A 16,394-nucleotide genomic window follows, 5' to 3' on the forward strand; every position below is an offset into this window, starting at 1 on the left:
ATACATATATGCAGACCAAAACCAGTTTGGGTAATGCAAATGAAATGCAAGCAAGGCACAGCACCACAGTCCTCAGTAACAGCCTATCTAAACCCAGCCAGCATCCCGCATATTTATTGGGGTGACCACCCTGTCTTGTTGAAGTTTCACTGCTATTACCACAACGAGTATTTCTGATACAGCTTTGCACAATTTTTCAGGTACACAGTACCAATACTTAAATGCTTACACATGACATAAAATGAAACTAACATCTGTGCCTATGTAGGCAATGCACACTTCAGCATTATCAATAAATAATTTGGACATGAACTGGTACCTTTTGTTTAACTAGAAATTATGAGCTCCAGTTATATGTTCACATGCTTACTTAAATCAACTACAAGGTCATATGTGTTATAGACACTCGTGACAAATTGGAGGAGCCAATTTGTATTAAATGACAAGATCGAATTTATTAGCAAGTGATAAGAGAGCAAAACAGCGCTGGGCGGCCGGGGAGACAGTGCTCCGCCAAAGGCTCGCGCCGAAAATGGGGAAGAGTCCCTTTATTTATACAGTTTCTAGTTTCTGTCTACGTGACGGCTCGTATCTTCTGCATTGCGTGTGCGTTTGTGCCGTCAGTTGCTAGGTGGTCGTAATCTGCCTTCAGGTGGCGGCTGGTATCTTCTGTATTGTGTGTGTGTTTGTGCCGTCATTTGTTTGTTAGGTGGAACGTATCGGTACTTAACTGGATACTGTGGTTTTAGATAAGCGAGGAATGTCTCTACCCCCACATGCGATTTCATGAACAAAGTTAACCAGTTCATTACAATCCCCCCTTTTCTATTTTATCCTGATTTTGTTCATTAAATCGATCTAATGTTTCTTTAGTCCACCCGAGGATAGGAGTAATTCCTCCGTCCCCGATTTGTTCGTATTGCTTCCGGAGCAGCATTAAGTGTGTAGTTTCTAAGCGCCCTTTAACAATAGCGATTAACCTGATAACTGGCTTGAAGTACATCTCACAATGGGTTGACTTCGGGTGTAAGAGTCGAGGGTTTGATTTTTTTTTTTGTTGTTTTTTTGTTGATACGCCCAGGGTGTTATTTCCAGTGACGTTTATGTTAGGAGAGATTGTAACAGTATGTACAATACTGTTACTATCATCTTCCTCTGCTATGACTAGATTTGGTCCAATCGCTGAAGGAGGAGAAAATTTGGCTGTTTCTTTTCTTATTTGAAATAGGCCACCCCTATCAAATTCATGTTCCTAGACTCTTACCCCCCAAGTTTTCCCAATTGTCCACACAGCTTGGTCCTGGTTCAATACTGTTAGGTGTAATAGGTTACAATTCCTGTCGTTATCATAGTTCCGTCTAAAGAATGTGTCGGCTGAATGCACCCCGAGGGTCCCCCATTGTACAGAAAGATATTTATCTGGATTCTTAACAGCCCAATATCCTTTAGTTATTGTCTCACAGCCCCAATATCCACAATAAAAGTGACCAGGGTAATTGTAATACTCTTGTCCAGGGTTAGAGCTTGGGTATCAGTAGACTGTTCTTTGGTTAGGTTTTCCCCAATTGTTGTTACAGGTATCTGTCATATAGATTCTTAATAAATCACAAACTGTTACTTCAAACCTCGGGGGACCCGCCGTGATGTTTTCTTTTATTATGTTTGAATCATCTACTCTGGTCAAGGTTCACCTATAGGGCTGATGGGGGTTCTTGTCCCCACAGGCAGGTTTCGCCAGCATCGGTAACAGACTTATTATCCACATACCTAGATATAAGATTGAGAAAAGTGGTGTGGTTTTGTCCTTTCTATAAGCATTTCCAAATTTTTGACATTTAATTTGGTTTGTGGTTTTATTCCCCGAGGGAGATAAGAAACTTCGGGGTGGCCCTGAGGTTATCGGATTTGGGAGTTGTGAGTCAAGGGGTCTCGTGTGCCATTTCTGGAGGTGGTTCATCAACCTCAATCCCCACAGCAGTACGCCTCTGCCTTCTCCTCCGCCTACTCTGTTGCTTAGAGCAGCGAGGTGTATCATCTTCTCGGCAGCAGTCGTATTTTTCAGGGGAACCTCCTTTGTCATATTTAGTCAACCTTGACTTATAGTTCTCTCAGCTCTTATCTTTCACCTCCTAAACTCCACACCTCACTCTGGCCACGGTCCGTCTGCAGGCTACATGTATGATTTCGGTCTTTGTTGGACAGGGTTCATTTGTATGGAAACAACACTTCTCAGGGTTTATGCCTTTGGCAAAGATATCCCACCACTTTTCTCTACAGAGTTTACACCTGTAACATACAAAAGGATAACATATACAGTTAGGATCTTTACAAAAGATAGTCTCACTCATCTGTTTTTCTTCGGAACTTAATTTTCAAGTTATCAGGGTCTCTGGTCGCCTCCCAGTGAGAACTCTGAATTGGTTCTTTGATTCTGTTTGCATGAGACCACCCTCTTTCGGTAGTCCGGACAGCAGTATCTGTAGTAAACAAAACAAGAAAGGGCCCCTCTCACCTGGGAGTGAGAGAGGATTCTTTCCAGGCTCTGATTAATACCATATCACCTGGTTTCACCAAATGTATAGATATATTTAGGGGTGGCCTCTGTACCACCATTCCCTTCTTTCCTAAATATTTCACCTCCTCTTCCACAAACTGTAGTTTCGACCGTGATACTTTGAGGCTTTGAAGGCTCAAGGAATTTAACAACCGTATGCTTTCTTTTCTGACTGCCTCCTGATTTTCTCCTGCCAACAATAAGTCATCCACATACTGTACTAACACGACCCCATCTTGTAGTCGGTATTCTCGTAGAATCCGTTCTAGGGCTTGTCTAAATAAGTTTGGGGATTCCGTAAACCCTTGGGGGAGTACAGTCCACCTTAACTGCTGTCTCCTATGAGTGTCTGGGTCTTTCCACTCAAAGGTAAAATAATCTCTACATTCCTCCTTTAGAGGGTATGACCAGAATGCATCCTTAAGATCTATTACACTATACCATTGGTTCTCGGGTCCCAATTGACTCAACAGGGTGTGTGGGTTTGCTATTACCGGGAACCGGCTGACAGTCTGTTTATTGATTTCCCTTAAGTCATGTACCAACCGATAGCTACCATCGGATTTTTTTACTGGTAAAATCGGGGTATTGTAAGGGGACATGCAGGGTTCAAGTAACTCTTTTCTCAATAGTCTCTCGATCTCAGGTTTTAGTCCCCTTCTCCCCTCATTAGAAAGGGGATATTGTTTAATTCTCACTGGAATCTCGGGGTTCTTAATAACCACTTCAAACGGTTCAATATCCAGTTTTCCAACTGTTTCGGGAGTATACCACACTTCGGGGTTAATTTGCTTCTCGTCCACCTCTGTAAGGGGACGAAGCCTGATTTTTAACTCTTCCTTTTCCACGTCTACCCGAATCCCCATTTCTACGATTAAATCCCTACCTAATAGGTTATATTCCGCTTCAGGTACTAACAACAGCGTCCCAGTTCCGTACCTGCAACTTGATTCCACCGCCACATCTTTTATAACGGGGACCTTAAAAGGTTCCCCTTTTGTTCCAATTACATTAACTTTATCTCCAGAGATTTTACATCCCGGAGGTAATGATTGTACAGTAGACCTTTCGGCTTCAGTATCCACAAGAAAGGTCACCTCCTGGCGCTGAGGACCCACTTTTAAAGTTATCAAGGGCTCTTTCTTACCAGGGGTCTTCAGCACATAGAGCCCCTGACCCCGCTAATCCTCCCGGAACGCTTTTTCATCTTGAATCCTTTTTCTACATTCTTTCTTCATGTGTCCCTTTTTCCCGTAATAGAAACATTCTACAGCTTTATCTCCTCTCCTCTCAATTCTTTCCTTATCTCCCCCACCAGACCTACCGGGTCTCCTTATCACACCTTTCTGTCCTTCTCTTACCGCTGCAACCAGCAGCCTAGTCTGCCACTTTTCAGTTTCCTCTTCTCGCCTTACATACACCTTCTGAGTCTAAGTAATTCATCTAACCCCCGCTCCTGTCAGTCCTCAATCTTTTCCAATTTCTTCCTAATATCTCCCCAAGATTTTGCCACAAACTGAGTTTTCAGCAATGCCTGTCCCACAGGGGTAGCAGGGTCCACCCCAGAGTATAACTGGAAACTTTTTCTTAGCCTTTCAAGCCATTCTGTCGGGGTTTCATCTTTCTTCTGTTGTTCACTAAAGGCTTTATTAATATTCTGACCTCGGGGAACAGATTCTCGTATCCCCTGAATTATAGTTGTTCTCAGATCCGACATATTATTCCTATGAGCCGGATCCTGGTTATTTCAGTCTGGCCGATTTAAAGGCCACTTCTGATCCACAGCTGGGCCAGCTTGATGTTGCTGATCCCACACTCTCATTCCAGCTCTTCTAATCATGTCCCTCTCTTCCACGGTAAATAGTATGTCCAGGATAGACTGTAATTCATCCCACGTGTACAAATTCGGTCCTAAGAATTGATCCAGCCTCTCGGCTACCCCCAGGGGATCATCTAACAAACTCTCCATTTCCTTCTTAAATTCCCTTACATCCCCCGTATTAAGGGGAACTGCCACATACCCCGTTCCCGGTCCCCCCCGTCCATCCCCACCAGGCACTAACATTTCCCGAAGAGGAAACAATCTCTCCTCTCCTCGCTTTATTCTATTACGTGTAGACCTTCTGGGAGGGGGTGCCGGGGTCGGGGAATCAGGTTCCGAATCTGACCCCTCCTGGGCCTGGGCTATTTCCTGGCCTTGGGGTGGGTCCTGAGGCGGAGGGGCCTGAGGGGCATAGGGAGGGGGTTAAAGGGGGTCCTCATCATCTTTTTGAGGTTTTTCCGGTTTTTTTTTTTTTCCTTAAGGCAAAGAGGAATGACGGTTCCCAGGATTGGGGGATCCATAAGGCAACATATTCACTCTCCTCTGGGCCGGCTTGTGGTCTCCTATTGTTTACCCATATATTTAATTGTTGACACACCCAATCCTCAGAGGACCCGAACACGGGCCAGAGTACATGAGGATTGTTGAGGGGTTTCCCACCCCAAATCTCAATACAATAATTAATCATCTTTTCCTTAGACTTATCTTTTCTCCTTGGGGAACTGTTCCAATATCTTATCATCAGGTCTAGGGGACTATCTGGGGGTATATCTGGTCTTCCCCGTCCCCATGGGTCCAGAGGGCTTCCTTTTCCTCTGTCCCATCTTCCGAGGTGCCTTTATCCACACACACACACTTCCCCTCGGTCGTGACTCACTCCCTCGCGGGCTACGAGAACTGCACTACTGGAGGGTCCGCACTCGCGTGATCTCAGAGAGACCTCTCACACAGTCGCACCTCGGGATAACCGCCCCAACCAAACGGCTCACAGTTTATATACTCACCCGCTCCTGGGGTCTTCGTTTGGTCTTCGTGCACAAAATTTAAGGGGTCCTGCAGGTTCTTTTGCTCAATTATCGTAATTTAAAGGGGGTTCGTGGGTCCAGGGTATGGCGGCGGCACCTCCTCAAGACGGGGCTATCCGGGGATAGGGCGCCTCCCCGCTTGCGAGGGTCCGCACCAAAGAACCTGGATCCGAGTCACGGCACCAAGTTTGTTATAGACACTCGTGACAAATTGGAGGAGCCAATTTGTATTAAATGACAAGATCGAATTTATTAGCAAGTGATAAGAGAGCAAAACAGCGCTGGGCGGCCGGGGAGACAGTGCTCCGCCAAAGGCTCGCGCCGAAAATGGGGAAGAGTCCCTTTATTTATACAGTTTCTAGTTTCTGTCTACGTGACGGCTCGTATCTTCTGCATTGCGTGTGCGTTTGTGCCGTCAGTTGCTAGGTGGTCGTAATCTGCCTTCAGGTGGCGGCTGGTATCTTCTGTATTGTGTGTGTGTTTGTGCCGTCATTTGTTTGTTAGGTGGAACGTATCGGTACTTAACTGGATACTGTGGTTTTAGATAAGCGAGGAATGTCTCTACCCCCACATGCGATTTCATGAACAAAGTTAACCAGTTCATTACAATATGTACAGCACAAATTTTTGTTGATACAGCTGTTTTGGAGGTGAGGACATGGGTTTCAAATAGTGCTTTTCAATATGTGCATCAACTAAATGCCAGGCAAAAGATAACTGATAAAAAGAAAGTGTTAAAAAAATAAAATAAATCACTATGCAAGGTCTGCATTTGCACCAAAATTTTTCAAGAAATTGAGAAAGAAATCAGGGACAGAACACTGCTAATCAGAATAACTATAAAAAAAACAACTCTTGTACATTCCTATTAGTGATGGGATTAAAAAAAAAAAAAGGCAATGGGGAAAAGGGAAGGAACACCCTGGAATATTTAGCTTTGTTCAGGGACAAAGGTGAAATAAACTATAACAGTGTCACCAATATCTTATGGAAGCTCAAAGTAATGTGTTTTCCCTATACCCACAATAGGCTCAGAGCAAGATAAGCCATTTACTCTGCCTCTGCTACAGCAGGGGCAATAACTGCTCACTTAAACTGGGAATGATCTCTGTGGCAAAGCACTCAGTGTAAGGCTGGCCAGACCTGCACCCATTTTAACTAAGCAGCCATCCTGATCTATGTGATCTGCATCATTACATCACTTAATGGTCTACGAGAAGATTTGAAAGCACAACAAAATAGAAGGCTATGCCCTGCTTATTACAGCCAGAGACTGCAGAACATAAGTACCGGTAAAGCAGCCAGGAAGAAGCACTTCAAAGAACTAAGGGCAGGGATGCAAAAACAACCACTTAGTAGCTTTCATTCTGGAAAGAAACATGCTTACAAGGTTAATTTAGTAACAAATGCCAAACATAGGACGGTACTCCTCAACTCTCAGCTACAATATTCTATTAACTGACATAGGCCTGTTGCCATTGCCACCATAGGTTACCATTTGGCTACTTGGGAACAAGTGTCCCAGCTTTCCTAAAATACCAATGGGAATAACAATTCCTGCATAAGGCAAGTGACAGCATATTGTAGAAATCTAGACACAAAACTGGACGTGTAAATTGAAGATGACCAGAAGTCTTTTTCCTCTTTTACCTTTAGAAGAGCATTTTTCAGCTAAGCCTTTGTTTCAGCACTGCAGTATTTTAGCTCTAACCTGAAATATCAGTGTAATGATACCACACTGCCTAAACGGGTCTGTAACTCAAGGGAAGTTTCATGGGCTGTAAGTTATTGGAAGTTCACCCCAGCAAAGAATAAAAAAGAAAAAAAAAAAAAAACCGCAAGCAACAAAATCCCATGAGTAGCACTATCTAAACTTCATACTTCCAAAACAAGCCAAAAAGAAAAAAAAGGCAGAGAAGAAGCCTTTTCCCTACAATAATCCCACCATGTCATTTACCATTTTCAATGTAAAATTTGTAACCAGTCCCAGTGAATATTTTCACATAAAGCCTCTCAAAATTTGACAGGTTCCTATATAAGAATACTTGAGCATGACACCCTTCTAATGACACTTTCCGCATTCAAGCGATGTTTCTTCCCCGCTCTTTTTCTTGTGTAATTGAAAAATACTCAAGTCACTAGCATAAGTAGCTGAGCTATTCATGAAACAGGATGAGATGCAAAGGACACAAGCTGCAACTCAGGAAATTCCAACTAGGCATCACCATGAGGATGGTCTGGTCAAACACTGGGGCAGGCTGCCCAGACAGAGTCTCTGACCTTGGAGATACTCAAACCTTAACTAGACAGCTTTGAGCAGAAGGTTAGACCAGATGACTTCCAGAGGTCTCTTTCAACTAAGTTAGTCTATGATTCTAGTATTTCTTTAGGTCTTAATAGTTAGAAGTAGAAGCACCTTGATCTTTTGTATTTTGCCACTGCACCAGCAGATGCTTCTTTACTTCCTGACTTTAATCACACACTGATTCTCTTTTGAACAGGAACGGACTACCAGAAAATCTGTAGTAAGTGTACATCACTTGTACATGGCCTAAATCCCGAAGTCAGCCAAAATTCTTTCTCAAGTCAACACAACAACTTTTCTTAAGTGAGTCTTGCCTGACAGAGGGCTTATGCAAGTTTCTAGTGAAGTCTTCATTAAATGCAGGACAAAATGTAAAGGAAATTCTAGGCATTGCCGCAGCTCAAGTGACCACTGCCGTTGCTTCCTTGCTCTTACCTCCAACAGCACCACTAAATGGAAGCCCAAGTCAGCAAAGCTGGCTGAACTTTATTCTTAACTAAGGCTACAGTTCAAGAACAGACATCAATTGCTGGACTTTAAAAACAAAACAAAACACAACACAAAAACTTGAGAGGATCTCAGCAAACTAGCCTGTCCATTCTCCTTCCCCAGTGTTCTCTAAGAGTTATTTAAGGACTGCTTTAAGTATTTCAGTAATCTAATGAATTATCATTTCCCAAGTAACTTATCTGTACTGCAGCTTCCTTACTGCAGCATTATTACCCCAAACATTTTGCTATTCCCAGATATTCTGGATTAAAAATACATCCAAAGAGTTCAAGACAGCTGGAGATGAGTTACAGAATGCTCTGTGACAGTGCAGTCAATTGCTACCTGAATGAACAGCCATCACTATTAACATCCCCTTCCTCAATAAGTACAGGATAACAGCCTGTCAATTCAACCACAACAGAAACAAAAGAATTTTAAACAGAGAAAAGCTTTCAAACAAACAATATTTATCCACAAAATGTTTAAAAGTTAAGGGTTTAAACAAGATGTTCCAGGTCAGCCACTCTTCCTAATTGGCTTTATTTCCAAGGGTATAAATAAATTCTGCTAGAAGAGTCAAGCATCTAAATACATGTAGTTATGCCTGGTAATATACATTCAGGTTACTAAATCTCAGCTGCACATGCCATTTGTGCACAGACTAAATGAGAATCAAATTCATTACACACCTCTATTGCCACAGTAGGTGGCCATGGCATTCTTCTGCATACGCTTGTTTTATTAAATTATTCAAATACCTACTGTGAGTTAGCCACTATAAATGCCTGCAGAGACATGATGTAAAGCCTCTGACATGGAATAAATCTTTCTTTATTAATATTTTCTCATGTCTTTCAACTAACATCCTACAAACTGCCTATTTTGAATGAGCAAACATTTCAGATGTACCAAAAGAATGCCTACAGCCCTGAAAAATGAAAGGCAGTAATTCCATTTCATACCAATCTTGAAGTAAAGCAAAACATCAGCAGCTCTCCAGTTATATAAAAGAAATTTTATAAAAAGTTTGTTGTAATTTGTTTTTCTACCATTCTTTTGAAAAGCAGAGCATACAAAGATTGCAAAGTACAGTATACAAATAAATATGCTAAGATTGCTGTCAATTCTGCAGACTTAAGAATTACTTGAAAGGACATGGGAGGTTGGTAACATAACCCACAATACTGATCAGCTAATACTCTTCCAGATATTTGGCAGTGGAGAGAGAAGTTAAAAAACTGATTCATCAACTGATTCACTGTTTCCTGACTATTTTCTGACCTTTCCAACCTGACAAATTTCAACTTTTTCCACATGTAATGAACTAACCTTTACCTCCCCCTTTTTCTTCTTAATTTACCATACAGAACTTTTTCCCTGATTCACTCAATTTGATTTTTGAAAACAAAGACCTTTTTAGGTCTAAGCAAACTCCTAGTTTAGGTTGTCCTCTTTGCTATATTAACTAAAATTAGTTCATTATCAGTGGTCCCAATAAAATCTGGAGCCACAAACAAAAACAACTGGCAATGCAGAAAAGCCTTTCGACAAGAAAACACTATCCTCTAGTAGCAAGCTGAAGGAGAACAGTTGCTTTCAGCAACCCATGAAGCCAAGTTAACTGTCAGATGCCAAAGAGATGCGATTTGCTACTACATGTAAGCAAAAGCGACTGCTCTCTCAATTTTAGAATATGATGCAAGTGCCCAGCAGTAAAACCTAATTTTCAAAGTAGAGAAAGTAATTAGTAAGGAGGTTAGGTTTGATCAAACTTTCTGCAGACATCGACTATCAGCGTCACAGCTCCTGAACTTTTCTCACAGAAACCACCCCTGCAGCCCCACCATTACCAAAACCTTGCCATGTAAACCCAATACAATCACAGGCTAGAGACATCCCTCTCTAAACTGAACTTAATCCTCTGCTGGAATCAAGAACTACAGCACCTTGATTCATATGCATACAAGATGAGTTTTACTAACAAAACTGCTGCACAGACAACGATACCTTTTGAAGAGTATCATCTTTTTGCCTGCTGTGTTATTCCTCGTTATGAAAGGGATTTTAATTTAAGAATTTTTCCTTGAGTGATGTTTCTTGCTTTTCCTCAACGATAAGACTTCAGCGACAATTCTTATTTCTTCTTACTTGTTTAGCCAGAATCCTGGTAATGCTATGGCAGCAACGTTAGCCTGTTTGCCTGGGATACGGAGTTCAAAGTATAAACCCCACATCCCTCCACCTCTTGTAGAGCAGTTCCACCCCACCCCCAGCAGGCATGTACCACCCAACAGTGTCCGCCAGCCAGCTGAAAGTTCATCCTTATTTTGTTCAGGTTACTTGATTATGGAGCCTCAAGTACTGTTAGTGCCAACATAATGGAGATTAGACCACACAGCTGAAGGAAGGTGGCTGCCTATCACTCCTAGCAGCCCAGTCTTGGAGTTAAGACAACCACGAATCCTTAATGCTGACCATAAATTTATCAGTACCCTCAAATGCTTCAGATAATTACTAGATTTCACAAGCTAGCTCCTATTATCCAAAGAAGTCAGCCATGCTCTTCCTAGATGGTCTCCCTCTCTTCGCAAAATAAAGTTTCCACTGAATCAGTGCCTTCTAAACTTTCCCTGATTATGCAGCAAATAGCACACTGTCACAGCATAAGTCTGGCTTATATACCTTAAGTGCTACATCAGCATTCTGCTCCCTTCTATTACTTCCAACAAAAAGAAGTCTATGATCTTCCACTTAACATGGACTAAAACCACTGCACGAGACTACGAAATTACATCCCATTTCAGTCCTCAGAGGCACTAGCACCCTGATTCTTTACTGAACCCTCTAAGCTTCTGCTGATAGTTGCACACTCTTTAGGAGAACAGAACTTGGTCATTAGGTTACTTTCCAAAACTGGGGTCTGAGCAGAAGTTTAGAATCTCTTTCAGAAGGAAGTAGAGCTTATTCTCCATGGGAAAAAATAGGCCCTCCACCCCCACAACTCATCCCTACCAACATGTCATTTTTTACTTGCATATGGCTACTGCTTTTATATACGCAGCCATTCTAAAACATTTTCCGAACTGGCATGCTAAGTACTTAGTTCTTCCCTTAAATTTCATTTTTCCTGTGTAGAAACAAATTTCAGGTCAAAGATATTTGGTGTTATCACATACAGCCTCAACATCGGTTGCTTATTCTATTGGCTAAAGCTGCTAAGAAACCAGAAAATATGTAAATAATTGTGATTGATTAAAATAATTCAAAGTTCCACTTTCTGCTGACCACAACTACAGTTGTACAGCTCTCCACAAGTCAAAAATAAAAGCCTTAGATACACAGAAATACTTCTTTATGTACATGCAATGTTTTCATATCTCATTCAGAGCAAGAAGTCTGTTGAAGGGACATCATGAGCAGCTTTGTACTCAATAATGTAATTTTATTTAAGTGGTCAGTGGTGAAGGTCTTGATTTTTTTTAAATTTGGCAGAATTCAGTTTTTCCACAGCTAGCACACTAATAAAGAAAATCAAAGTCAAAAAATCCGTTTTTACCAACTAAGATGAACAAAAGATAGCTGAAATTCAAGTTCTTTTTTTTTTAAATAATTCCACAGCAAAAAAATAATAATTAAACATTTTTCCAGTTGGTATCTTTTTAAACAATCTTCAATAATCTGCAGGTCTAGGTAACAGTATTACAGTGCTTGCCTGTCACCTCCAAGACTTGGCTGCAATTCCACCTTGATACAGAAGCATGATATGCAGTGGTGATCACAACCTATCCCCTCATGAGTGGGCTTCCATACCTTATTTCCCAGAAAAGGCACCTACAAGAAAGTCATGTCTTAATACCAACAAGAAAAACTGCACTCTATCACTGTGCAGGTTTGTTTGTTTTTTTTTTTTAAATGAGAAAGTCTTACCTTACTTTTTTTAACACTGCATTTAAATTTCACAGGATGCTGGCACTATGACCATTAGTTTTTGTTTATGCTTCCTAATGACCAGTTTCACAATAGCTAGCTAAGAGTAACATCACCAACTTCCCTAACACTGACAATCTAATTATACTGAATTGTGCTTTCTATGCAATACTGTTGGGTATAAATAATTATTCCTCAAAAAAACTAAGCATTTATTCTTTCTTAAGAAGCAGAAGCGGTATTGAATATTCTTCCAAATCTACTGATACATCCTAAGATACAGTGTAGTTCCCTGAAATTACATTAAAATTTTTTAAAAATCCCCCTCAACTTTGAAGAAATTCTACAATTTTGTTCTTTCCTCCCAATTAACTAACAGATACACTGGTCAAAATGCAAGTCTAAACTCAGCAGGAATCTGAGAGTCCGTAGGCAATTTATCCAGGAGCATGACTTTCCCAGCTTAAGGGGAAAAAAGTATAGAGTTATGCTAATTGTTTCTTCATAGCATTAAATTATCATAGGCTTCCAGTATCATCTCTGCATTATGTCATTGTCTCTGAAAAAGAGCCTCATCATTTTTTTGTAGGATTTATACTTGGCTGTTGTAAAAATAAAGATTAAATAACTTAAAAGTATAGGGGCTTGGGGAGGCGTGGTGGTCCCACCCTTTACAAACTCATTCATGAACGCTGTCATATGAACAAGTAATAACAACATAAAATCAAGTAAACTTTTCGAGTGTCAATCCTGCCTGTTTTTTAGCCCTTCTTCCTGTGCTTTGAATACAATGGAAATGTTTGAAATGATCAATACACAAGGAAATACTACAGAAAAACTCAAAGACAAGAAAAACCCGAGGAATTAAACATCAGTGCTCCCATAAGCACTTACTATTCACGGCCTCAGAATAACCTTGCCACCAAACTGGAAGTGTGGAAACATTGTGAGTAAAATGATTACTTTTATTAGAAAGTGTTGGTAACTTACCAAAAGAACTACGAACACACAAAACCCAAATAAAAACCAGGTATAACAAGATAATATAACTACTTTCCAATCTGTTCCCAGATTTTCAGGTACTTTCAAGACGTGGAATCATCAGTTACACTGTCTTCAAACAAGACTCTCATATTCATTGGAAATAAAAGGTAATGCTGAGAGTAAGCAGTGGAAGATACATAAGTGAAAAGTGAAAAAAATCAGAATATTTAAGGCAATGCATCTGTGCTACCCTGTATGTAATGCTGCATAGAAATACAGATATAAAGCTATAAAATAGCTTTAACTAGCCAGTTTAGGTCTTGGAAGTAAAGCAGCTCTCACAAGGAACTACTTCAACACTGGTACTGCTTCTGCTGCTCATATTCATATCCCAATGTACCTTATGCCAGCCATTCCACCTGCTCTTTCAGCCATGATAAAATTCGAGGAACTCTACTTCTCAATGAAATAGGGGTAAGTTACTTCATTTACAGCATGCATATCGCTGGGAGTTTTTAATACCAGCCGATGTATCGTGTAAGTACAGCTATTTACAAAGCTAGTATGTCCTTCCTCCGCCCTGTTTATAGTCCTTGCTCATCACAGCTCCACACTGGCATAGTGTAAGTGGCGAAGCATCTATAGCGAAACAGACTCCAGTCAGCAGCATACACATTTACGCTATCTTACTGCAGGATTTACTTGTACTTTACTAGTACTTGACATTATGTTCTGCCTGCGTTAAAAGCGCTCCTAGTGTGGGCACAGGTAAATAGGCAAACCACACGCACAGAACTTTGATAATACTACTATCCCAGCATGCCACATAAACTGAAGTTTAAGTAGTATTAAGGAGAACCTCTGTATCTGCAACACACTTCATACTAAGCGTTTCTGCAGTTTATCGAAGAACAATCTAATCTTCTCATCAAAGATCTATTCAATTTCACATATAAAATGCAGCGATTCATTTATGAGGTCAGAATTGCTTACCAGGCTGGAAGTCTTGATTATTTTATTTCCAGAATAAAGTTATTTTGCTTCAGAAAAAGTAGTTTTACATACAAAACCAACTGCACACCCAATAAAGACAAGGATATCTAGAGTTGTTAATTATTATTTCTGTGCTTACACTACGCAAGTTATGAGTTTCTTCACCCATAACATTATTTTGCTCCCACAGAAGTGGAAGCAAAATTGAAAACTCTGCAATTTAGAGTAAGGGAGCACAATTCTAAGCAGGAACGGAGAGTGGTTACTTAAGACTAAACTGAGTGAACGAAGCCTGCAAAACACAGATTTCATGGCCGAGCTGAAAGCACAGGGTTAGAATAAAAGACAGACATCTAGGCCTGAACATTCTTCCTCTACAAACCTTCTGGCATGTTCAATTTTAAATTTGGGGGGTTTAAAATGAAAAAAACTGCAGAATAAAAGTTTCTGGAGTAGGGATTAAAAAGCCATAGATATCAATATATTTGCTACATTTGTCACCTTTGTAATCAGGGAACTGAATCAGGTTATTTTCTCATTTTGTTTTCCATAATTATGAAAAGTGGTATGGAGGGAGAAAATCAGCAATGGACACTGGACAACATATTAGTCCAGGCTGTATCCCCTTAAATACAGAGCATTATTTTGAAAAATCTAATAATAAAGTGGATGACTCAATAGTTTCTGAAACTCTCATAAAGAAAATTACATTCTACATAAGCTAAAGGTAGCTAAAGAGATGTGCTTTTATGTAGCCGGTCTTCCTTTTTGTACCACAATAATCTCTCAACTTTTAAGGCCTAAGTAGCTTAACTGAGAGCCAGTAAGAGGCGCACAACATAGTGAGCAACATTTAATCAGCTCTTAAAAATGTACAGCTTTGCCTTCACACGTAATGTGTGATGACTAACATCAGTCAATTTTTGAGCATTATTAGACAGAGAGCCAAGAGGGCTTTTGAGAAACTGGGCAGTGGCAATAACATCAGGAGCATGCTTACATTATGTAATGCAATTGTGCAGAATTTTTTAATTTAGCTGTAAAAAAAAAAACCAAACCAGAAGCACACTCATCAGGGTAATACACTTTGGTGCTGCATCAAGTTCATACTATTCTGTTACCACAAAATGAACTCATATGTAACATCACCTGCTTCTTGCAGACACATCAGCTTATTCAGAGGTGGCTTTGATACCTACACATGGCTTGAAGTCACTTAATCATAGCTCATGTTACAAAGACGCAGTGTTCTAGAACAACACTGAAAGATGTTACTACATCTATAGCAACAGTTGGAAGTGGAGGTTTTTGTTCTTTCACTACAGTTGCTCCTGTAATGATCGACACAAGTCCATGCACTATCTCTTCAGTGTCTACTAAGGTTTTCATATGGACAGAAAGGATATTAAGCACACAGGTAGCCATGAGATGGAACAACACTCAAGCAGTCTTCATGTTCCGCTGTTAGGTTCTTCCAGTCTTTCTGCAAGCCTGGAAGACCTCCAATTCCATTGCGGGACAAAACAAACCAACAAACCAAACCAAAGCAAAACATCTCTAAGCTAAGCCCTTTCAAGAATTCCTGAGCAGCTTTCTACAAGACTAGACAACGTTCCTGAAAGAAATGAAGGTATGACTACAGAAAAAGAAAATCCTGGGAGAAACCAAATATGACTAACAAGCTCCAAAAAGTCTTAAAACAGCTGGTAACATGGCCATGAAACTGCTTACCTCTCTCTGTGCGTTTGATACAGAAAAAGAAAATCCTGGGAGAAACCAAATATGACTAACAAGCTCCAAAAAGTCTTAAAACAGCTGCTAACATGGCCATGAAACTGCTTACCTCTCTCTGTGCGTTTGATAAATGTATTATGACTCTCCAAGGCCTGTCCCAGCATTTTCCAATGAATGTTATCCTTTTTCTTTAAGATAATCTCTACTTTCCCAACTTTTTCAGCAATGTTTACTATAAGAGAAAAGGTTTCACACTATTACTTTTAGTTACATTTTGTACAAAAAAAAATATTTTACTCCTCCATTATAATGAAATTTCAGAAGAATTAGTCATTTCTCAAGACATATGGAATTAATCCATTAAATTAAAATATCAAATTAAATGTACTTCCAGCTACCTCTTTATCATGTTTTACAGTGCATTTAAAACAACAAGCACTAACTTAATATGCATAATTAATGTATCTTATTTACTAAATACATTGTGAAAAGCTTCACAGCCCAACCAGTCAAAAAGAATGCTCATGAATTCAGAGTCCTCATTTACTGGAAATTGGT

At 40.3% G+C, this 16,394-nt stretch overlaps 1 protein-coding gene across 4 annotated transcripts in view; it reads right to left on the bottom strand.

Moving 5' to 3' along the window:
- Nucleotides 1–16,394, bottom strand: part of LOC128139361 (cytochrome b5 reductase 4) — a 45,830-nt gene that overhangs the window by 10,702 nt on the left and 18,734 nt on the right. For all 4 annotated transcript variants that reach the window (XM_052781601.1, XM_052781600.1, XM_052781604.1 and 1 more), the window contains one exon: nucleotides 15,946–16,068. In XM_052781601.1, the coding sequence (XP_052637561.1) occupies nucleotides 15,946–16,068 (123 nt within the window). The remainder of the gene's footprint in view (nucleotides 1–15,945; nucleotides 16,069–16,394) is intronic.

This window comes from Harpia harpyja, chromosome 3 (genome assembly GCF_026419915.1).
Source record: "Harpia harpyja isolate bHarHar1 chromosome 3, bHarHar1 primary haplotype, whole genome shotgun sequence".
NCBI classification, from domain to species: Eukaryota; Metazoa; Chordata; class Aves; order Accipitriformes; family Accipitridae; genus Harpia; species Harpia harpyja.